Below are 25,041 nucleotides of genomic sequence, written 5' to 3' on the forward strand. Positions count from 1 at the left end.
AATTTTTATGCACAAAGGAATAAACTGTGTGAAAAGATTATTTCTGATTGCAAAATTACAAAATTTATAGTGATTATGCTTCAGTCATTGATACCATGTATCACTGTACTCAGGATACCTAGTCCTTGAAGAAATATGAATTACAATTATGTGTATGTAATCATAACTACACAAAGGAAAAAATGTTTCTCAAGTAAAAGGGTGAACTGCTTACCCCTTTTTACAGTGGTTGCTGAAACAACTTCTTGCTTGTTTGTTTGATTTCAGTTTTTTTCTTTTTCTTTTTAAAAGGTTTAAACATACAGTTAAATTAATGTGCATTTACATATTCTTATTTGTTCTACTAAGGAAAAAAAGACAAAAAGCTTTAATGGAATATTTTTGGTTGGATCTAATTATTAAAAATACATAATACTAGCTTTTAAGCTCTTTCAGGTTTTCAAGATACATCAAATATATTCAAATCAGTCAACTTCTGCTACAAAAAATTATGCATATGATAGGATAAAATAATTATTAAAAATGTATATATGAGGAGAAAAGGCTTCAATAAGAGAAACAGATATCTTCATTTAAACTTTACAGAAACTAAGGAACAGAACACGAAACGCTTATATCTGCAAATATATTCATGTATTTAAGAGCATGTATTCAGTTCTTCTTGCATAAGTAATAGATATAAAATGTGTTGCTCTCCATCCCACTGTGTAGAGACTGCTTCAGAACCCTTTGCTATTAATCAAATGTATTTCACTTGTTAAAGTCCAAATTCAATATGTCAGCATACCCAAGTGATAATTTTTTGTACTTAAATTCTCATTTAAAATATATTTTCTTTGTGTTCCCTTTCAAGATTATTCGTTACTCTGGACATGGCCTGTACACATACAGACAGCAGTACCCAAAAGCAAATATGCAAAAGGTGTTCTTGAAAACTGAACTGTTAGAACAACAGATTTTGTGAATCTGGCACTATATACAACACCTGATCTATTTTTCTGATGGATGGTTGGCTCCAGAGCCTAAATGTGAGGTACATATCTACTTTGCATACACAGATTGGTTATGATGAAAAAAATTATGCAATGCATTTGTGTAATAATGCAGTTTAAAACAAGTATAGTGAAATCTTTCTGCAAAACTCTTGTCACGTGACTAAGAGTTGATGTACCCATCACGGGAATGCACCAGGCAGCACAACATGTAGTTTCCTAGCAGAAAGATCCATGACTAATGACATGAAAAAAGTTCTAGTCCTAGTGTGGTGATCTCTAAAGAAATGGTTCTCCTCACACAGAACCAGAAATTTACCATCTGATGATTTTTTGCTCAGTGTATGACAGCAGGAAAAAAAGGGAAATGTGAAATAATTCCTTTAACATATTTTTAGAAAGTCTGAATCGTCAACTTTGGTATCTCTTCTTATGACAGGAATCACTGATGATATGAAAAGTGGGTCTGCCCTCTTAAGTGACACTGAGTCAAAACTGATGGAGATTTCTACCATCTCTGTGCATATCTTCTTTACAAAGGTCTTTGGAATTCTGCCTTTATAGGGAGCAAAGAAGACATGCAATGCCTTTCTGACTGTAAGCCGTTATTTTTTGTGTTCAGAGTGTGTGAACTAATGAGAGGACTGTGTTATGTTCTACAAGAGCATACAGTCCATCAGAAGATATTTGTTTCATGTCCTGAAAAATGCCATGATTACATGTAGTGGTGTTTAAGGTTACACTTGGGACAATTTGAGAGTACAATGCAAAGTTAAAAAAAACTGAAATCAGTGAGACTCAGTCGTAGCAGTTCATGAAAAGAACATCTGTCCCAAAAGTTGGGGCAGTAGTCCAAAACAGAGAAAGATAAGACTACTGCTCTGGTGGCCAGGTTTACTCCTTCTTACAATTAACATTTAAGCACTTAAGCACTTCATTTATGGGGTCCTAAGTTATTCAGCTTTGCAAACTCACTATGACCTGCCAAGCCCAAATCCTTCCCCTGCAATATTTTCAGGTGTTTTGTTGTTACATGATTTCTGGTTCATGATATCTTTTAAACTGGAGAGCTGTCAATCTCACTACTGATCCTGACAGCTGGTGTGAGATTTCATCCCTTGTCTTCTCTTGCTCTCTTCCATAGACCCACAGCTCCTTTGCTTAAAAGCTTCATGTACCTTTCCTTCATGATTTTATAGCCACTAAACAACAGCCTGGAGATCTGCTACCAGGATCTGTTCTTGCTGTCCTCTTCACATGGTATAGCAGTCCTACAGCACAGTTCTTCCCCTAAAGACCCAGTCTGTCTACACCTTTGCTCCTATTCAGGTCAGTCTTCTGCAGGATACTTTGAATGTCTAAAGTGTCTGATAACCATTGTGAGCACTTTAATGCCCCAAACCATCAAAATCATTTTCGAAGTGTATTATATGGGTGCTGCTAAACTGTCTTGGGAAGGTCTGATTTTGATTCCTCTTAACCTAGGCTTATCATAGGCAGTATGTTATGTAGATTTTGTACTTTTTGGCTTTCCTGTTCGAGAATGGGAAAGAGGCAGCACAGTTATCTGAAAAGGCTGTCACCCAGGTTCAGGGGCATAGTCCAAGAGTACTTTGTACACCAGCATTTCTGTTACTTACACATTTGTTGATTGCACAAAGGTTACATAGTTTCAGGTTTCTTAACCATAAGCCTTTCTGGGAACTCGAAGCCAAAAATTTGACAGATCACTAAGCCTCTACAAAAATCAACAAAGCTGAAAATGAGACCAGCATTTGACTTAACTTCCTAGTAGTGTAGGGATTTTTTTGTTTGTTTTGTTTTGTTTTAAATTAAGAAAGTCACTTCTCAGTTATTAGGCTCATGTAGATTTCTGCTGAAATATGCATCTAAAGAGAATAAGGATATGAAAGTAACTTCAGTAAAACACACTCTGTACAGCTGCATCTCTGAAGAAACACTGGTTACATACCTGAACCACACACAAGATCAGGCTTTACTCTCTTTTATCTCCTGCCACCCCACTGAATCTACAACCTTAACTTCTAGTGCATTGTAGTTGTCAGTTGTTGAATAGGCAGCAAACTACTGAGTACCTTAAATGAAGGGGAAGGAAAATGGTATGTACTATTAGAGGTCAATTTGCTGAGTATGGCTGCCCCAGGGCCTACCACAGGGATACACATCTACATTAATACAGGTTGTTTTGGGGTGAGTTTCTCTGCAGGGAATTCTCTCTTGATATTTTATTGGGTTGGGTGTCACTGAACAAGGAATGTGGAACTGGTCATGTCTCAAGATGCAATCTGAATCTTAACCCATATCTAGGTCATATCTAATTAATAGATCCAAGAACTGTGGATGTGAAGTCTTTTTTTCCTAGGACTTTGTCTTGCAGTGAGGTTCTTTTTTGAATTAGATTTAAAATTATGCCATTTCCCCAGAATTGGGAGTTCAGGACGCTTCTACACAGCCAGGATACCATAGTTGCCTTCTCAAAAAGTGAGCTCATTTGGCTTTTCTTCTTCCTGTCTGCTTGCTGATCTGTCAGCTGGAGGATCTCAGAATCTTTGAAGTTGTTGTGCCTCCATTAAATAAGACTGGTTGTTGCTGCAGTAAAACACTATTGAGAGGAGACTGGCTCATTTTATGCATACACACAAATGCATGTACGCATATACACAGTGTGGTATCACACTAACCTCACTGCTTTAGGAAACAAAGCTACAGGAAGCATGAAATGGGTGTCACAGAAAAAAAAAAAATGGTGTTTTCCTTGTACAGCAAGATTCTATGGACAGTTAAGTCTGTTTGGACAACTGGTTGTTCACTGACACTAGGAATGAGATTTATCAGCAAAGCAAAAGGGGATGAAAGAAATCCACTTTGAATATCCACCAATATATCTCCTATATTTGAAGTGTGGGCAAACCTGTAATACAATATATACACATAGGTGTACAGAGCAGCGTATGTAAATCATATTACTTAAAACAAGTAGATTAATTTTTATTTTCCTTGCAGAAAAAAAGAAAAATAAATTCAAAGAACTGCATTCTTAGTCCTACCTAGGTGAGAAAAGTTCTGGCTATAATGAACAGTAAGTGCATCTACAATGTTTTCTTTAAAAAGAAAAAGAATCAATTTAAAATGTCCAAAACATGACAATCTAACTGAAGCCAAGACAATTTATTCTAAGCATCCCCTTGCAGATGATTACAGGCTATGTTTGACTCTCTAGTGCTTGTTTCACATGGAACAGGATGCTATGGTTGCTCCTCTAATTTATACATTGTTGTAGTGGTCATAACATGGTTATGAAATTTCCCACAGCTCCAGGTCTGCTGTTTGGATACTGGACTAGGGTAAGATGCTGTCTCCAGTGCCGAAGTTTTGTGTCATGCCAAGTTTATTTAAGGATGAGTTGTTCTGTAGTGAATTCCTCCCCAGCACTTGATAGACTTTGATGTTGTAGGAATTAAGTTAGGTGTCAACTGAAATCTGTTCTCCTGTTGCTGTAAACGTAAACTACTGAGGTTAAGTGGCAGACAGCAAGAATCAACTGCTTCATCTTCTCTAGTGCAGTGCATAATAGTCGGCAAAATAATACTTTTTAAGAGCAAGGATGTCAGTACTTAACTCTGAACTGTATCTGTGGAGCTATTTCCTTTTCATGAAGTCCTTGTGTTCAGCTGAGTTCACTGCAGATTTTTCTGAAATCAGACATGAATATATTTAGCTCTCCAAAACAGATTAAGCCTCTGATTAATGCAAAACATTGTAAAATCTGCTTTCATTCCCAGAGTTAACATTTTAATGTCTGTCTTCAGGGTTATGCTACTACAGATTTGGTGATTTATAGGCAAAGCATTTTTTTTCCAGCTCCCACCCATACTATAAACTCCACAGGCTTATAAGCAGAATTCATTCTGATGGCATTCACCAATGCAGGGACTAGAAAGATGCCTAACAGAAGAGAGCTGCATATCTCAAAGATAAATTTCATACAGATGATTTCTAATAAAAGAAGAAGAAGTTTTAATATAATATGGAAGAAACTATCAAAGTCTTACTGACCACATATTGCAATTGTTCTCATATGAAAGCTACTTTCAACTATATGCAGCAATCTGACTCCTTGCTTGAAATGGCTGGATTTGAGCAATGATTCCTTGGGGAACCTTCTTTGGCATGCCCTGTTTTCAGTCACCTCTGAACTTGGTCTTCACAAAGAAGTAGTGAAAGAAATTTCAGAGGGGAATCTCACAGCTTGTCCTTGCAGTTGTCCTAAGGAAAACTGAATTTTGTGTAGGACATTAACACTATTGTTATATGTATACATATATATATATGTATACATATAACAATATATACAGTTGGTGGTTGGTCACAAGTGGTGTTCCCCAGGGGTCAGTTCTAGGGCCCATCTTGTTTAACATCTTCACTGATGATCTTGATGAGGGGATTGAGTGCACCCTCAGTAAGTTTGCAGATGGCACCAAGCTGGGAGGGAGTGTTGATCTGCCAGAGGGAAGAAGGGCACTGCAGAGGGACCTGGATAGACTGAATCGATGGGCCAAGGCTCATGGCATGAGTTTCAGTAGGGCCAAGTGTAAGGTCCTGCATTTTGGTCACACAACCCCAGGCGATCCTACAGGCTTGAGGAGGTATGGCTGGAAAGCTGCCTGATGGAAAGGGACCTTGGTGCCGATGGACAGTCAGCTGAAAATGAGCCAGCAGTGTGCCCAAGTGGACAAGAAATCCAATGACATCCTGGCTTGTATCAAGAATGGTGTGGTGAGCAGGACTCGGGAAGTCATCCTGCCTCTGTACTCGGCATTGGTGAGGCCTCAGCTTGAGTACTGCGTTCAGTTTTGGGCACCTCAGTACAAAAAGAATATGGAGGTACTGGAGCAGGTCCAGAGAAGGGCAGTGAGGCTTGTGAAGGGCTTGGAAAATCAGCCCTATGAGGAGATGCTGAAGGAACTGGGACTGTTTAGTCTGAGGAAAAGAAGACTGAGGGGAGACCTTATCGCTCTCCTCCAGTATCTGAAAGGTGCTTACCGTGAGAGCGGGGCACGTATCTTCTCACTGGTGACAGGTGACAGGACAAGGGAAAACAGTCTCAAGTTGCACCAAGGTAAGTTTAGGTTGGACCTTAGGAAACACTTATTTACAGAAAGGGTAGTTAAACACTGGAATAGGCTCCACAGGGAGGTGGTTTAGTCACCATCCCTGGTGTGTTTAAGAGCCTTTTGGATGTGGTGTTCAGAGATATGATTTAGCAGAGGTTTGTTGGAGGTAGGGTAATATGATTAAGCTGAGGTTGGACTTTATGATCTTTGAGGTCTTTTCCAACCTGAATAATTCTATGATTCTATGAAATGAAGCAGTTTCTGTATGGGAAGTGACCAGGATCACCCAGTGTTTCACAGGAGGTGTTGCAGTGAATGAGGTAACACAATCTCTTTCCTTCTTCTGAATGCACCTGGTATTGTATGCATTCAGAACTGTCACACACTGGTGGAACTGGTTTTAAGAATCATGTTGTCTTGATAACTATAGGCTCTGATTATCTGCCTTCTTGAGGTGTAGATACAGATCACATTTTTTTAGGCTTTTTTATTAGATTTTTAGGGTGAGAAGAAAGGACTTCACATCTCTCTATTTTATTGTATTTGCTGGTTATTTAAACACAGAATTTTTCAAGTTTTCCTGCAGAACCAATGAGCATGGCATTCTGTTTTAAAATATATGGAATGGAATTTTCTGTTAAGTACTTGGTGGAGGCTGTAAGAAAAATACCAGCTACTATGGATATAACACTAGAACAAATGTTGTCAAAAACAATTCTAGATAGGGACTAAGTGAAATAGAGCAAGTTTAGTCAAAGCACAACACTGTTAGCATGCATCAGAATCAGACAAGCTTCACAAAAGGATTCCAGACAGAAAGTCTGAAATAAAATCATTCACTTATCAGGTGAAAGCATCATAAAAATGCCCTCATAGAATAGTTTCATGATCTTGAAGTACTGAACACCTCTGAAAGCCCTCTACTCATCACTTGTGAGATTCCACCTGGAGTACCATGTCCAGTTCTGGAGCTCCCAGAACAAGAAGGACATGGAGTTTTTGGAGCAGGTCAAGAGGTGGGCCACAAAAATTATCAAAGGGATGGAGCACCTCCTCCATAAGGACAGGCTGAGAGAACTGGGTCTCTTCAGACTTGAGAAAAGAAGGCTCCAAGGAGACCTTATGGCAGCCTTACAATACTTGAAGCTGGCCTACAGGAAATCTGGGGAAGGACCTTTTAGAAGGGCAGGTAGCAACAGGATTAGGGGAAATGGCTTTAAACTGGAAGAGGTAGGTTTGTCTTGTTATGCAATGGACTCAGCAAACAGACTATCTTAAATCAAGGCTTAGTTCACACCTTCTGAGAATTGCTTACCTTAGTTGAATTGTAGGTTTGGACTGAACATAGATTTTTAAATTTATGCCTTATGAATGGAATTTTTTGAATATTGTGGCTGGCAGGCACTTATGTGGTATTCAAATCCTGCCATGGAAAAGGAAGACTGTTGTCTGTCATGGGCTCTTGTTCAGGCCTCAGAACAACTGGGCACTTCACTAGTCTGCTGTCTTTTCTCAAACCAGATTTCTAGAAGAACTCATGGTAGGCAAGCAACCCTGTCCTTCTAGAGCTGTGCAGTTCAGGGCATGACCACCACCCCTCAGCAGGAGTGCTCACGACGCCACAGCTTCTTCCAAAGGAGCCATCTAAGAATTAAATTCCATAGACAGAGCAAACATCACTATCAGCAAGTCCCACACATGAGCCATTATCATTCTTTATACCCAGTTCATACGGAAATGCTTGGCTTCAAATTATTGATCTGGTCCTGGGGTGCAATCCCCTGTTAATTGAATAACCAAGGCTTTTAAAAAAATAATTAATTAATTAAATTCAGGCCTAGTAATTAACTATAATAATTCACTCCTAGTCATAGTCACATTGGAGTGAAAAATAACAGTTTTAACCTTTCCTGTGTCTGCATATTCCTGCATCTACAAAAACCTTATTGCTGGAGTGCTGAATACAACAGATGTTGGTCAAGTATTTCAGCAGACCTAAAGCCATGCTTCCATAATGTCCAGTTCCTCCTGGATGTCGCCTCCTGATCCGGCGACAAGTTAAGGCTGCCTAGTGAAAGTACTGTGCCTCAGCGCACGGGGAACAGACAGGACTCACACACAGTGCGTAACACCGAAAGTACAAGTTTAATGCCTCGCAACAAACCCTATATAGTGGTACAGGTGACCACCCCTACCAGATACCTGTGACCTCCCTGACTCCACCCCTGGTGCACACAGGCACCACCTACCCAATACCCAACACTGGACCGTAGAATGGTTAAGTTTTCTTGTGTGTTTTACAAAGCAATAACCCTCAAGGCCTGTATTTAGTGATGTTCCTTAGGGGTCAGTGCTGGATCTTCAACATCTTCATCAGTGACCATCCTCAACAAGTTCGCTGATGATACAAAGCTGGGAGGAATGGCTGACACACCTGAAGGCTGTGCTGCCATTCAGAAAGACCTGGACAGGCTGGAGAGCTGGGCAGTTTTTTGTTAAATCAGATGATGTTTAACAATACCAGGTGTAGAGTCTTGCACCTAGGGAGGAATAATTGCATGCACCAGTACAGGTTGGGGGATGACCTGCTGGAGAGGAGCTCGACAGAGAAGGACCTAGGGTTCCTGGTGGACAACAGGTTCGCCATGAGCCAGCAGTGTGCCTCAATGGCCAAGAAGGCCAATGGGATCCTGGGGTGCATTAAAAGGAGTGTGGCCAGCTGGTCAAGGGAAGTAATCCTCTGCCCTGCACTGGTCAGGCCTTACCTAGGCTACTGTATCCAACTATGGGTTCCTCAGCACAAAAAAGGTAGAGATCTGGAAAGAGTCCAATGAATAGCCACAAAGATGATAAAGAAACTGGAGCACCTCTCTTATGAGGAAGGGATGAGTGACCTTGAGAAAAGAAGGCTCAGAAGGGATCTGATCAAAGTCTATAAATATCCAAGGTACAGGAAGCAAAGGGACATGGCCAGACTCTTTTCAGTGGTGCATGGTGATAGGACAAGGGGAAATGGCTACAAACTGAAGCATAGGAAGTTCCACAAAATTCTAAGAACTTCTTAACAGTAAGGGTGGCAGAGCACTGGAACAGACTACCCAGAGAGGTTGTAGAGTCTCCTTTGCTGGAGATGTTCAAGACCCTCCTGGTTGCCTACCTGTGCAACCTGGTCTAGAAAGCCTGCTTTGGCAGGGGGTTGGACTCAGTTCTCTCTAGAGATCACTTCCATCCCCTACAATTCTGTGATTCTGTGAAGTGAGCTGTTCTAAGAGCAAAACAAGTTATCTTCTGGGATACCAAGCAGGAAAAGCCCCTGTACACAGGGTCCATCCTACTGCAGGTTCTTGTGTTCTTCTGTAGTTATTCTTGGAGCTCCTGGGCTTACGACTGATGTCATTCGGGAATGTTTGTTTTGGTTTTGGCAAATGTGTTTACTAGGTTCAACTCAGTTGACTTCTTGTGAGTTAGTGTGCATGAATTGTCTGTATTCTTCTCATAGTCTAAGTAACTTGACTATTTAATCATATTTGTGTGCAGAAATGTGTAAAGTAAGTTTTATTTCTCCAGATACAACTACTAATCTATTATACACTGTGTTTACAACAAAAACAGGAAAATATTTTCTGTCAAGAAGTGTGAATATAAAAACTACTGGTAGGCTTGAACACTACCTTTATCTTGGAATCATAGACTACTTATATTCTTATGTAGGAAAAATCAATCATATTCCCAGAGCATGTTTAATATTTTTGATAACTTCCACAGGATTCTCTTTTTCTTATCTTTTTTTTTTTTTTTTTTTTTTTTTTTTTTTTTTTTTTTTTTTTTTTTTGTATGTGCACAGTGATGTGCTCTCTTCAGGCACTGCACTTCTATCTACAGACTGAGTCATTCATTCAGGGAATATGAACCACAATCACACTGAGTCATGCTGGCTGAATACAGAATGCTAAGTATAAAAAAATGCAGAAGACAAGCCTTTGCTTCAAAGAACTTTTGGAAACTGAATGTTTCTTAACTGTAACAAATATCTGCTGAGTAACTCTGTCATATCTGTAAAATTCTTTATTGTCTCGAAGATAGGAAAGAAACAGTTCCAAGAAAAGATAAAATGATGAAATTTCCTGAATGTTTATATTTTATTGCTATCATCTTTGATGTTTGAAGAGGATAAGAGATTTTGTGGGAACTTCCTTTATTACAGAACGCTTGTTTCTGTGGGATTTTTCTAGTATCAGACTTATGCCCCAGCCTTTTTGCAGACACTTCAGTGGAGTCTCTCTCTGTTGAGATAATCTTGATTTAATTGGTCAGTACATAGAAAAACTAAGGTGGGATGGACAGATGGACATGGAGCACTACTGTTAGGCTACTCTGTGTAGTTTCCTCTCAGCAAGCAAGTCAAATGAACCTTTTAGTTTTAGTAACTGGCAGTCACCAAGCAGTACCTGAAGCATTAGCAGAAGCAGAGAGGTGCTGCAGGAGGAGAAACTTAATGCAATCCCATGGTGTCTAATGTGCTGAAAGATAAAGCAATAAAGTCAGTAAGATAGTGATAAAGTCATTTGCCTGCATATGAATAAGCTCTTAATCTCCTATAAGTCTGTTTAGGACTGAAGTACGTAATAAAGCAGCAGATTCTTTCAGGACCAAACGCAACCTGGTAGCCTGCAGAGTAGCTTCTTGTATAAACACATACAAAGATTGAGAAATTAAATTGATTTGTTTGGTTGTGGATCAGTCAAAAGCATGCTGAGATATTTGTATTCAGTCACTGATCATTATTTGGGTGGTTTAGATTCTCTTTTGATTTTACATAGTCATGATATACAGCTTCTGAAATTGGTGCAAAGTTCCCTTATACTATTTCTGTACATAAACAGTTCTATTCATGTGTGCCTGAACTCACATCTGAGCAAAAGTATGCACAGATGGAGTAAGGGAACAAAACATTTTGAGTCTGTTCCTTTAGGGTGGAATAGTACTCCGCTTCTTAATCCAGTCAGAACACCACAGGAAGCATAATTCTACCAGTGCTGTTTCATATGTGCTAATAGGTTTGGCAAGGATGGCAAAGATTTAAAACAACTTGCTTAACATTTAACAAGAACACAACATGAAGACTGGAAACTACTCAGTTTGCAGAGAGATAGAGCATCACCAGAACTTTTAATGCAATGTTTAACTTCACAAGTGTCATGGGTTAACCTAAAATCTACCTGCACCCATGACAGGGGAAATAGACGGCCTGCAGGGCCGCTATCCCAAAAGGAAATGAAAACAGGGAAAAAGAAAATAAATACAGCAGCAACGATCTAAGGAGGCACACTTAATTACTAAATACTATATCGGAATACAGAATAACACAATATAATACAATATAATTGGAATTAAGGCTAACGAATCAAGTAAAATAAGAGAGAGTGAGTCCCGAAACCGAGAGGCCTACTATAACTCTAGGCAAAACGGCTGGAACGCTTCCACACACTCCCCCATGGCTGGCAGGATCCAAGAGAGTGAGTCCAGCACTGAAGTGAGATTATATAGAGTCTGTGTCATATGACTAACTGTGATGTTCTATGGGACATTCAGTCTTCTTTCTGTGAGCAGCAGATTTGTCAAAATTATCTATGCTTAACATGATGTTATGATGTGGAATATTGATAGCAAAATTACAAAATTGCAAAACCATGACAAGAAGTTTGGAACTCTCTTTGCAGATATAAAACAGGACTCACCTGTGTGCCACATGTGAGCTGCTGTAAGACTTGCAATGGTGAGGTGCATGTTAGACAGCAAAAGGGTTATTGCTTGTGTAAAAGCCAGTTGCAGCACCATGTACTCAGAGTATGGTATGCCTGTTAAATTTAAAGTAATGTTAATAACCTGATCTACTGTGAGAGGATCCTGGAAGTAGAAGTGTAAAATAGTCTGGAATAATTTTTTTTAATTTCATCTAAAATCATGTTTAAAATCAGGGAAGTGGTTCTTCTCCATGTTTTCCTTCTTTTTCTGTTCCTGTACTCTCAAGGCTTTTCACGGAGCAGCTCACAGTGCTGGCCCCATGGGCAGCAAACATGGTGCAAAATGGCCCAAGTACCCCTATACAAACCTGCAAATGCTGGCAGTACTGCCCAGACTTCAGTCATTGGCCAAGATCCTCAGTACATTTCTGTGCATTGGAGTGTCTGCATCTTGGATATCACTATGGCTTGTCTGAGTGTGTATGCATTTTTTTGAGTGCTCTCCCTGTAATGATACAGCTTATCTTACATGTATATTTTAAAATATATTATAAAGTGAGGGTAGATACCACTACCTGCAACAAATGGCAGAGGAATCCGTCATGGGGTCAGGTTATACCCTTTGCTAAAGGATGCAAAGCAAGTCATGGACAGACCAGGGAACCAGACCATCTGATGCAAAGCTTACTGTCTCTGATAAGACACATTACTTTTCATGCTTATTCTGTTTAGGAAGCATTATGAATTGTAGATTATCTAACATGAATTCACATTGTTTTGTTCAGAGAGCCTCATGGTACTGAGCAACGAGTAGAGGTTTTATTTCTTTACCTAAGGACCTTTGCCACTGCTGCTGCTACTGGCATCAAGACTTAGTTCAGCACCAATTTGCATCATCTGAACCCTGACCTGCAAATAACAGTTAACAAGAGCCCTCACATGCATCCTGTAGCAAATATTTAGTGGAGTGACATGCCAAGTCTGTCTGTATTCACTTCCAATGACTAAAGCAAGTGATCACAGACCTGACTATGACCTAGAATGCTAAATCGGAGTCTTTCAAAGACCTGGTCCAACAATTAGTCCAGCCCTCTGCTTTTTGCAGTAAATGTTTGTATACATTCTATTCTGGAAATTCTTAGATTTGATTAGTACCTGCTTACTGGAGAGCAGGGTTTTTTTTGGCTTTGAATATGAATGTACTTTTTCATTCGGAATAACATTTTCCTCCAGATTTTTCAGTAAAACAAATGGAGAGAATCTCTTCTGGGAATGACACATTTTTTCTATGATGTATTCTTTTAATCTTTAATTAAATAAAGCCTAGAAATAAAAATAATCCCTAATCAATAAATTGAAGAATTTAATCTTCAGAATGTTTGAACAGGCCAAAAATTATATTTTGCTTTTTTTTTTTTTTTAATAAAACATATTTTTCAGAAAAATTGATATATTGTTTTGTATTTTCAACATGGCCTAACTTGCACTTCTCACAGAAAGCTAAAATTTACATGATAAATGTGCCCACTTCCAAAGTAGACTATAAACTGAGAGAACCAACCCAATAAATCACTTTGCAAGAGACAAATATTTTCCTTTGGCCTTTTTTAGACTGAAAGCTCCCTTATAGCCCAGGTAGTCTTCCTTTTCTATCATCACCTATCAAGACAAGCCACTGTTGAAACTTAAGTAGTAATTGTTTCTCCCAGAGTTTATTCACATAATTAAATCACCTTGTGCCCTCTTGTTGACATCTCTGCATAAGAACTGCACAAATATTCAAAGCAGGTATTATTTCATTTTAAGTGAGGTTAGATAATATCTTGTAGACTGCAAAATTTGCATATTAAAATGACATGGTTTTTGTTCTTTTCTCATCTCTGTTAATCATTCAAACATGTCACAGTAGGTTGTGAACTGCAAGCACTACATGAAATGAAAGCAGACAAAGAACCTAAGTGTACATTTTTGTAGTATATTATATGAGTTAACTTCAATGCTTACAGATATTTAGGCTATGCAGTGACTGAACACAGTTCTAATGCACCAAAAATAAGTAAGAAAAATTAGAAAGGGTTTTTTATATGAAAATAAGATGGACAAGTTTGAAACAAACATCATTCCTACTTCCCACTCATCCATTCCTTTACCCGTCCAACAGCCTCCTCTTTCCAAATCAGTTACAAGCATAACTAATCAGGTTTCAATGTGACTTTTTTGATCTTTTCTTCTGTAGTGGTACTAGCAGGCAGATTAAACCACTAGGCATGCAGAGCAGAGAACGAATCTTCTGTTTTGCTGTGTGCCCTACTTTTCTACAGCAAAATAATATGCATCCAAAAGTCTTCAAAATATTGTGTTGTCTTCTTTCTTCTCCATCATAGTAAATTGTTTTAGAGAATCTGCTGCTTAGGACTTAGGAGGGTCAGGCAACAGATGTTACTGATTCTAAGTGTACTTGTCTTTTGAGAAACTCTTTTGGGATCTGTGGATGCCTTTTTTTGTGTGTCTGTGGAGTACCATCTCTCATGTTAGCAATGTTTGAAATTGTAACATCTCTACACAAGGATGCATGAATGGACAGGTTTGATAAGCTCCAAGAAAGAGAAAAGCATATCCTTTAAATAGTCTGCCAGTGTCTTACTGCTGCATTCTAATAGAAAATAAGATCAGGATCTTTTCCTTGAGCCATGTAAATCAATGGGGATATGGCAACTCAGGCAGAATTTAATGTAGACTGAAGTGCTCTGCATAGTTTTCCTTATTTTGCTCATTCTTTTGCAGCATTTTGCTAACACCATGCATACACTGCATGAAGAAGAGATTTACATGTCCAGTATTACTAAGATTCATATTAAAGACTGGATTCCAAAGCCTTTAGTCATTACCAATAGGTCACTCCTCCATGAGTAACCTTGGAGAACAGGGAAGCTTGTAGAGAAATAAAGCATTATTAATGTGGATTCAAGCTTTAGAGTCTAACTGTGTAGTACTGGGGACAAATATTATCTCCTTCCCTCCTTCTACCTGTGAGATGATCCAGTGCTGCACCCACAGACTGGCATCCAACAGCCAGAAACATGTGGGTCTGGTATAGAAGCTGAACTCGGGGAACACTACCCAAATATTGTCCATCTCAAATGCATATCTCAGAAATGTGGCATTCTCTGGGCCCCTGTCACTCCACAAATATTTTCCATAGATGGAAAAGCATCTATCTTTCTTTCCATGAGCTCAGGGAGGGAGCAGTACCTGAGGTAGTACCAGGGAAATTTACTTTGGCAAATGTTCTGCTGGTGGCAGGTGTCAACTATTCCCTGACCAGAGGAAGGAGAAGAGATGTACTGCATCCCACTTCTGCTTTCCAACTTTACTTCAGTACAATGTGAGATCAGCTGTACTGTCAAGCACAAAATGATGCTTACATGATACATCTCCTCTCTCATCCCACACAGCTCCCAAAATCTCCTGCAGTGTTGGACATTTCTGGAGGGAGTAATTGCACTGGTATTCCTGAATTTAACAGTCCTCAGAGAATTCAAACTGATTCTTTTTTTGTTTGTTTGTTTTTGTTTGTTTGTTTGTTTTTGTTCACATCTGTCACAGTGTTCTGCACTGATGTACTCCATAACAAAGCTTGGCATTGAGTTCCAAAGCCTGAATTTGGTGAAGTTTCTCCTACCTGTGGAGTACAGGGCCTGCAGGAGGTGACTGGTGATTACTCTTCTGGGGCAAGTGTCAGCAGCGCATGTTTCCCAGTATCTTAGCCCTGTCTCCAGCAAAGCTGTTGCCTGTAGCAACCCCATTGCTGTTTGGGTGGGTGGTAGTTTTCAGCATCAGACCTAGAGTATATAAATATACCAGAATCGCTGTTGTTAGGATCACTGCTATCTTCTACTAAAAAGAAAAAAAGAAAAAAAAGAAAAAAAAAAAAAAAAAACAGAAAAGAAAAAAAGAAAAGAAAAATAATAAGTCTAATCTGCTGGCTTTGAGCTGAGGCACTTTGGTGCAATACTGAAAGAGAGCTTGCAGGACTTGTTATACTTGTTCTATGAATAAGGCAAGGCTTTCTGTTTCCCAGATTACCCTTCTGACAAGTTTTACGGGCACTAAAGTAAACAAGTGCCTTTCCTAGGAAATGCTGCTATTAAAAAGCTCAAGCAGGACTATTTTTTATAGATGGGAAGATATACAAATGTACAATTCCACTCTGACTACTATTAGCAATCTACTATATGCAATCATTAGTCTGTTTGTAAGTTGCCTGTAGGCCCATGTGCAACTATGATGCAGCTCAATCCATCTAATTCAACACTGTCTTTCACACGTGGCTCTGGGTAGTTATAAATGGACTTCACATTCAGGGGCTAAAGGGGAGGACTGAAGCATCCGATCTGGCTGAAACTGGAGCTTGGAGCTTCTGTCTCTCTTCCCCCCACACATACAAATGATTGGCTTCCCCCAAGCCTTCACCCTGGTTTCAACTCCTCCTAGAAAATGAAGTGTCAGATGTTCATATTACTGTAGTGATTAACCAGTCTGTTACACTTCACCCAACTGGCTTGATTTATACAGCACTTATTGTCACAAGAGTGAACACGACAGCAATACCAATACTGTGTTGCACTGATTTCACTAACTTTCAGTTTTGGAGACGAAATGCCTCTCAAGAAGTGAGAGTGCAGCTGGTCTTTCATAGCAAGCACCCTCTCAGGTATGCCAAACCAAAATTATGGTGAAAGATCATGATTTTAAGACATTAAAAGTCATTTCTAAAGCCTTCTCTGGCTGCAAAGCACCATGTAGCTGTTAAGTGAGTATTTCTAGCAGTGATTTAGCTGGTTGTGCTGTTAGTGCCATTTTACAGAGGAGAAACTGGGATCAGGCAGACATACAGTGTATGAAGCCCTGACTCCCAGTTCAGCATCCTTTTTTTGCAGGCTACAGGGGAAAATTTACTCCTTCGGGAAAGTTTTTGTTTTTGTTTTTTGTTTTTTGTTTGTTTGTTTTTGCTTTTTGCTCTTTTAAGGCACACAGATCTCCCAGAACAGCAGTGATGTGCTCCTGCTTACATTTCTGAGACTTTTCAATGTACTTCTTATTTTACCTTTACTTCTTTCTGCTCAGAAAAGCCTGGTGTTCAAGTAAGGTCAATCTTCTGATTCTTGAGAAACTGAAAAACACAACCTCCTTGATTCCTTTTCCCCAGGGAAGCCTGCATGAGCTAGCCAGATGTGCAGGAAAGCCCTCTGACTTTTGTGTGGGCTTGCTTAAGTAGGTCTGACTCCTGTTGTTAGTTCAGGGGTGAGATACAGAGATAAAAACAGAGGTCAGGAGCAGATCTGTGAATGACAAACATTGTGATCATGCAGCACATATGCCTCTCCCATTAGCCCTAACAACTTTATTAACCTTAGGCCACACCGATTTCCCGATATAATCTCTTTAGGAAAAAAAATCCTCAAGAGATTTCAGACATGCTATGATGCGCTCCAATTCAAATAAGATCATGGAGTTACACAGTCTAAACCTATAATAATTTTTGATGCTCTAACAAGGACATCAAGGGCACATATTGACTGTTTCAAGTCAGGCAGTTACAGCCTCTTGTAAGCTCCCTGTTTTTCAGCCTGGAAGCAAGATTTATGCAGTTACTCAGTCCCTCAGTCCCCATCCCTACTAACTAATTTTAACAAAATTCCAGAGAAGACTGAGGCCCTCTCAAACCTTGGAGAACGTGGCAGTAGGTGAGACAAGAGTCTGCGAATGGACAGGTGGCCATGGCCATCAGCCACATGGCTCATAAACACTCATGCGTCTCCATAAGGCCTCCTCCAATCCCACTGGCATTGCAGAGCATTGAGTATGACAGATAGCAAAGGAAGAAAGCACCATCCTTTGAAAGGAACTAGGTGGTTCCACCACTCAGAGGGCTGGGTATTTGCTTTTCTTCTGCAGTGACTGTACAGAAAACAGGTAAGACTTTAAACCATGCTTCCATTTGCAGGCTTGCCTTAAATTCCTGCAAGAACCTAGTTTCAAATTAATAGATTAAGCAACATGTGTAATGAAGAAGCACTTGCTCACTAAATAAGCCAGAAAAGCTAAAGTGCCAGTTTGCATGAATAAGTGCTCACTGACTGGGTAAGGACTATGCATGAATGCATAAAGAAAGAAGCTTACTGAAGTGATAAAACAGCTTCAGACATCAGTGATAAATTTCTTTGTCTGCAGAGGAAATATTTTAAAGGAGCAAGAATTGTTTTAAAATATATTTAAAGTATCACATTGCATGTATTTATGCCTATATCACTTTCCCGCTCCCACAGGCTAGGATTAGAATCTGTGACCCTCACTTACCTTTTTGAAAAGCACAGTTCCAGTTCTCTTGCAGCCAAATAAGCAGGGAGGTCAAGAAGGAAGCAGGTCTAGAGAAGATAATGCTCTTGTGCTGGCTGTGAGTTTTTCAGTTGAACTGAGTCCCTAGTTCTGCAGAAATGGCTGGGAAAGAAAGTAATGCATAAAATGAAATAATGAGGAGCTTGCAGTTACAGGATTGCTTACAGAGTTGTGGTGATGGGGAATCTGAAACAGTTGACCCAATATGACCAATTTCAGAAAAAAAATAATGGTAGAAGAGAGTTTGCTTTGTTCTCATATATCCTTGAACTGTTTCCTGATGTGCTTCCCATTATATCAGGTTATTGTGTTCTTGCCAGTGGTACAGGATATCACATGCCAGTAGCTGGGGGGTCTGATGGAGGCTGAAGTGTGCACATGATATCGATTAGGGGGTTAGCTTCCTTCTTGGTGGCAAGTCATGTAGTTATTTCAGTGTCTGAACCTGGGTCTGGAGCAGAGGAAGCTGTGGAGACAGCTATATCTTAATCACCTCTGGAAGATTTACTGAAATGCCCAGGGAATTGCTCATCTGTCTGAACAGAATGGAAGTTAGTGCCATCAAAGCTGCTCAAGAAGTAAGTATTGGAGAGCTGAGATCAAACAGACAGCTTGAGGTGTGATGGGGACCATGTAATAAATAGGAAAAAAAAAAAAAAAAAAAACAAAAAAAACCACAGAACATCCAAATGAACCCTCAAAATCCCTCCTTATACTCATGTTTTGACAGCAGATAAAACATGATGTCAGCCCTTGATTACCTGGCTTGGGGGTAAGCTAAATTTCCCTCCAACCTGCAGCAGCATCCTGATAAGGATGCAGAGGCTAGACATGTACTCTGCCCTGCCACAGTGTGTGCTGCTGGAGCAGCTGTCTGTGGAGCTCTCAGGCCCTATTCTTGAAAGTGGGTGTACACTGTCCATTCTTTTTGTTACACAACCTATGCATGTTTTGTATTATCCATGGTTCCTCTTCACTGAGCTTATTTTCTGGTACCCCTGGGTAACAGGAAGTTCTCAGCATTCTCATCCCACTACCATTTTTGTATCAAGTAGCTTTCTAGATAAGCTGTGAAAGACTGGATTTGTTTATGTTCTGGGTTTGGGGTCAACTCAGGCTGGAAACCAGAGACTGATGTTTGGGTCCAGGTTTCATATTGCCATTTAAAGATTAAAACATCTGCAGGAACTCATTCTATTTTTTCTTTTTCTTCTAGAAACAGCAGATTGTGATCAACAAGAGTACTGACAAAAAGAAAACAAGAAGTAGGGAAATAGAGATGACCGTGTTCATATTGTTAAATTATGAAGTGAATGTTCCCATGGATGAGACCATCTGCACTATTCATTTTTACAAGAATTAGCAATAGCCAAGGATTATTCCTGCTGGTTAGTTTGGATGCAGCCATGCTGGTCTTGAGACTGAGAGTTTATTTTCATGGTGGATACAAGTTATTCTGTGACAATTTGTTTATGTGAGGATGGTTCTGAAAATTCTCAATTAAGGCGGAAATACCTCTACCATGGAAAATCATGTGTCACTATGTGGGTAAAAGAGAATGCTGATTTCTTCCATACTACTTAGCCCAAATTAAAACTTCTAGATGCAGTTGTTTAATACAATTTTGTTGCTGCAACTTCTTATCACTTCTATCTGTGTCTGCTTTGGATGCAGACAATGGGAGATGGCTGAATCTGAAGAAACCCCGTTAGCCACACCCTTGATGCAATGCACATTCCTTGCTCACTGACTCACAGCTATCAGCTTTCCTTTACTTCCTCTTTGCCATGTGTTTTGCAGCACTCTAGACACCTAAGAAGACAGCATTTTGAGCAGACACTTGCTGTATTTGTGCACAGTCTAGCTTGTCTTCTCTCTGTCACTCTGGACATACATGGCTCATGTGACAGATCAGAAGTTAGGTAAAGCAAAGTTTTAAAGTTCTTTTGCTTGTGCAGAATGGATAGTGGGAGTAATGCAATTAACAGTATTAATGTTAATAACCAGATATCTGCTATTAGCAGTCTCCCACCTTGAACATTTATTAAACAGTGACGTCAAATTTAGATGTCAAAACAGTCTTCTCCTGACATCAGATTCTTTGTATGCAACCACACAATGTTTCACTTCTAGTTAAGAGAGTACATGTTATCATGGTAACACCAGTTTTATCAGATAATATCCATGCTAAAATACAGAAATAGATTAGAAGATGTTTTCTTTGAAGGAAACAAGTGCAAAATTTACTAAAAAGGTTTGGGATATAACATACCGCATTTGGTCATGGTATCAGTCCTTATGTCCTTATTCACACAAACTATAAAATCCACATGGTAACTTACTTTGCTAAGAACATAATTAGAATTTTTCTCACCATTAAACTATATGAAAAAGCACAGCAATACCAATATGATATTACAAATACAAAAATAAATGAATGCTTGCAAATAGGAAACATATTTTGCCCTTTGAAATTGTGTTGTAGGTGGCAATAGAGTTGTCATATACTTCAGCTCTTCCAAAGAGATTCAGGGAGACAGGGAAAACAATTCATTTATAGATATAAAAACTGCATATTTTCATCAACATAGTATGTTTACTCTCATGAAACCCTGATTACATTGTTCAGTTAATATTATGAATTGTAAATTTTAGCTTGAATATTGAATAAATTTGCTAAATACCTTTTCTGGTTTGTAAGGTTATTTTAGATGTTGAAAAAAAAATGCACAAAACACTGTACTTTTCTTTTCTCCTTTACATCAGACAAAAATTAGAGATCTTTTCAAAGAGAACAACAATTCAGAGAACAGATAACCAGCAATTTCCCTGTGCAATGAGTGGCATATGAATTTTTTGCACCAAATCCCACAGCAGCCATAAATGCATTAGTTTTTCTTTTTTATAATTACTGTTTTGGGGGGCGAGGGGGTGGGGAGGGGAAAGGAAGGGAGACGTTGTTGGGAGTGTTTGTTTGTTTGTTGACCATTTTTATTAAGGAATAACTAGTGCTGCAAACACTTCAGAGACATTTAAAAGTATACTCCTGATTTAGGAGAAGCTTTCCTGGAAAATGCAACACTGAACTTTTGGACTCTGGTAGCAGATAAAATCTGATGTAAAGAAATTAAAACTGAAGTGTGAAGATGAACCTGATCTGGAATATTACCAGGAATCTGATGGGTAATATAAAATCAGTGAATCAATATAAATCAATATAAATCAATATCAAAGAATCTCTCAGAAGGCATGAATCACTGAGGTAAGGCAGAATACACCCAGCAGCTGTTTTACTATCTACGTAATGTATCTATGATAACCCCATGTGTTGTTATCAGCACGTGAGGATAGGCATAAGCATTTAGCGTGTTACCTCCCAAGCCCCTTGTCACTGTGAGATTCAGTTCTGAAGTTCCCAATAATCACATTAGTTCATATCCTACTGACTTTGTGGCCAAAATGACCACACGGGAATGGGACTGTTCACGGGCTCTGTTGATGCCGAGGCAGCAGAAACGAGGGCTTCATATAATAGAACGGGATGGGTTTCTGCTGCAGAGCATCCCATGAGTGGGACATGGATGAAGAGCTGAAGGCCACAGGACTTTTCGCAAGCGGCGACGCGAACGCCTGCTCATGTCTTCGGAAGCTACCGGGCAAACAAACAGCCGGGAAGCACACAACGGGATATCCTCAACACTCGCATAAGCCTAGTGGGGAAATAAGCCGAGCTGTTTCCTCCCCCATAGCCACTTCCCTCCTCTGTTCTGGGACAGGTAGAGGCGGTTCCATTCCTACCTGGGCGGGGAAGGCGCCGCTGGTTTCTCCTCCCTCCTCTTCTTGCTCCCGCCCCATCCTCCTCCTCCTCGGCGTCCCCAGAGGGAGCCCCTGCGCTCCGCGGCCGGGCGGAGAGTGCTGCTGGGCAGAGTAGTCCCTTGGCCAGCCCCGGTCGTTCCGCAACCCCTGCGACAAAAGGAGAGGAGGAAGGAGGAAAGGAGAGGAGGAGAAGGAGGAGGAAGGCGGCAGCAGTCCTCCCGCAGCTGGGTAGGAACGTGTGCTTGCAACCCTCGACGACCGCCCTCCAGCATGCTGCGCGGAGGCAGAGTGGCAGCCAGGAGCTGAGCGGAGTGGAACGCAGAGCAGAGTAGCGCAAAGTGAGGAGCAGTTCGTCGGGGAGCTCCGTGCGCCCGCCGCGTCCGATGCACACCATGGGCGTTCTCAGCCCCCTGTCCGCCGCCGAGCCCCGCGGGGCAGCTGTCCTGGTGCTGCTGCTGCTGGGGCGCGTCGCGCTCTGTTCCGCCGTGGAGGAGAAGAAAGGTAACAGCCGGTATGGGTGGTGGGGCTACCGGGTGTGCCCGTTGGTACGGCGGGGAGCGTCGGAGAGAAAGTCTCGGTTTCGTCCCTTAGAAGAAACGGGGGAAAAAAATAAAAAAATAAAAAACAACTGAGAGAGAGAGAGAGAGAGAGAAATGGAAAAACAGACCTACAGAGCGATCGCGCAGCTCTTGACTTCCTGATTCTAAGCTTATTTTCTTTTGTGGGGGTGGAGGAAATAAAAGGGAATAAACCTTTGAGCGTCTCATCGCTTGTGCTTGTCCCCTCCCGAGGCTTTTATTTTCTCCTCTCTCCTCCACTCCGCCCCCGTGCTCTTTCCTCGGCGCCCCGAGCGCCCTCACTGCCCGGGTTCACCCCTTGGTGGCCGCAGGCCCAGTACTGCTCTGCTGCCGACCCCGGGGAGGTGGCACCGAGCACGGCAGGAACACGCAGGGCAGCCTCAGCCGTCCCGCCGCCTCGGGCCGGGCACCTCAGCTCATTCCGCTTCAAAAAGATGAATGCATGCGTATAGATGTGCACACACCTGAGAAGGCTGTGTAGGGGAGGACGGAAACTTCATGTGGATTCTGGTTCTCCGGTTATCAAGGCATGGAGCGCTCCATGCTCTCTCTCTCTCTGCCCGGCCCGATGACGCCGCTGTCATCCTTGCTGAGAGTGCCCGGCAGCCGTGCGTGGGAACGGCGCGGGGCGGCCCGCGAGACTGTCTGGTTAGCTTCTGGGGCTTTGTTTTTTATACGTTTTTGAAAAACTGGTTTAAGGAGTGAGAAAACGCTTGTGTCGGGAGAGTTCCGTCGCTTTTTCTCTATGTGTGGTGATCTTTTCTGTGAATAGGCCCCGAGCGCTGTTCCAGGCAGAGTACAGTTCTCTTTATCTTGGAGATCTGCCAGCAAGGGAAAAAATGCAGATCTGTTATTGTGTTTTCTTTCAACAGAAAAAGAGGGAAAAGAGAATTAGTAGTGTTTTGAAGAGCTGGTGTGCAGCTGAAAACAGCTGAACCTATCTTTTTGTAACTGAGAACAGTAAAACTGTCTTGACAGGGAGCAGCAGCTCCCTGTTCTGAGGAACTAGTTACACAACCTCAAAGCAGTGAAGAGACTCCCTCGTTCCAGAAATCAAGTTCATACCTGTCGCTAGTGTAACGTTGGCAGCTCTTCTTTCCTGAATTTCTGATCTTTTTCTTTTCTTGTCTCCCCTCAACCTCTGAAAGTGATGGGGTGCAAAGCTGACTCCATCTGCTGCATTTGTGTTTAAGTCCCTTAAAATGGAACAGCCAGGCACACATGCCCTGCAGAATCTGTAAAATGTGAGGGTAAATATGTTGTTGCCTTCTTTAAAGTGTTTAATCTTGTGTCTCATAAAATTATGAGGGTGCTGTTTATTTGACTGGATTGTTAAATGAACAACAGCAACATGATAAACCCAACAGATGTCGTTGTCAGCATTGTGTTAGTGAGTAACCATTCCTGTGAGGAGGACCAGGGACGGAAGAGGGAAGGCAGAATAACTTCTTCAAGAAGCATGAATCAATTATTTGAGTCCTGTCTGTTTTTCTCCACATTTGAATATGAGTGAGGAAATAAAGGCGGGTACAGAATAAAGTGGCATTTGGGAATCATAAAATAATGAAGACCCACTTCCTTGGGACCCCATGGCATCTGAATTTATAACAGTTCTGAAAGCAAATGTGCTGCCATAAACATTGCAACACTCATGTTTTATGATAAAATTCTGTTGCTTCTAGAAGTACAAATGATACCATTCGCATGATACTATGCATTTATGCTTCTTAATATTTCAGTTAGTACTATCCCTCCAAAATTACCTTGGCAAATCTTTTTGTTACAAGAATGTCAGAATCAAACTATAATGGGCAGTAATAATAATAGTTGAATGGAAATTAAAATTCAACTGTATATTTTATCAGAAGTTTAAAACAATCTTTTCAAATTTGGATGAGACAAAACTTTTTTATTTGAATGATTGCAGTCATGAAAATGAAAAACAAACAAACAAAACAAACCCAATAGCTATGTTTAATGCAACACCAAACAGCATTGTTAGAAATTGAAGAACTGTCACAGGGATCAATACTTCCCTCTCTCTCTCAATCCACCTTTTCTAATGTTGATCCAGATTAACAGCAGAGGAGGTAATCTGGATTTACACTGATAGTTGCTGGATGGCATGTTAGGTGCCTTTGACAGCAGGCATGCCACTTCCTGCAGCATGCATTTCACTGATGTCCATTTTGTTTCTCAGTGCTTAGTGACATTGCATTTAGGCAGACCATTTCTTGTTGCCTTATTGGCTCTATATATCTAGTTTTGATCTGTAGTTGCAGCCTTTGTGGGATGGAGAAAAGGACTGTGCACTCTAACCCAGTGGGCAGCATACTGGTTGTAGAAGGTCTCTGCAGTACCCTCTCATGTACCATAT

The 25,041-nt window shown here is 40.6% G+C and overlaps 1 protein-coding gene and 1 long non-coding RNA gene across 4 annotated transcripts in view; one reads left to right on the forward strand and one right to left on the reverse strand.

The window, feature by feature from the left end:
- Nucleotides 1-21,852: 21,852 nt before the first annotated feature.
- On the reverse strand, nt 21,853-23,231 carry LOC140247835 (uncharacterized). Of its 2 annotated transcripts, none has more exons than XR_011902780.1 (3): nt 23,129-23,231; nt 22,069-22,672; nt 21,853-21,980 (listed from the first exon to the last, which is right to left on the reverse strand). It is a non-coding gene; the product is annotated as an uncharacterized lncRNA (long non-coding RNA). The 2 variants fall into 2 exon arrangements; XR_011902779.1 differs by lacking the exon at nt 23,129-23,231 and adding an exon at nt 22,839-23,018.
- The window catches only part of EGFR (epidermal growth factor receptor), a 144,718-nt gene continuing 142,130 nt past the window's right edge, over nt 22,454-25,041 (forward strand). For both annotated transcript variants that reach the window (XM_072327939.1, XM_072327941.1), the window contains exon 1: nt 22,454-22,587. In XM_072327939.1, coding sequence (XP_072184040.1) covers nt 22,470-22,587 — 118 coding nt within the window. In that variant the 5' untranslated portion in view covers nt 22,454-22,469. The remainder of the gene's footprint in view (nt 22,588-25,041) is intronic.

Source organism: Excalfactoria chinensis, chromosome 2, assembly GCF_039878825.1.
Source record: "Excalfactoria chinensis isolate bCotChi1 chromosome 2, bCotChi1.hap2, whole genome shotgun sequence".
Lineage (NCBI taxonomy): Eukaryota > Metazoa > Chordata > Aves > Galliformes > Phasianidae > Excalfactoria > Excalfactoria chinensis.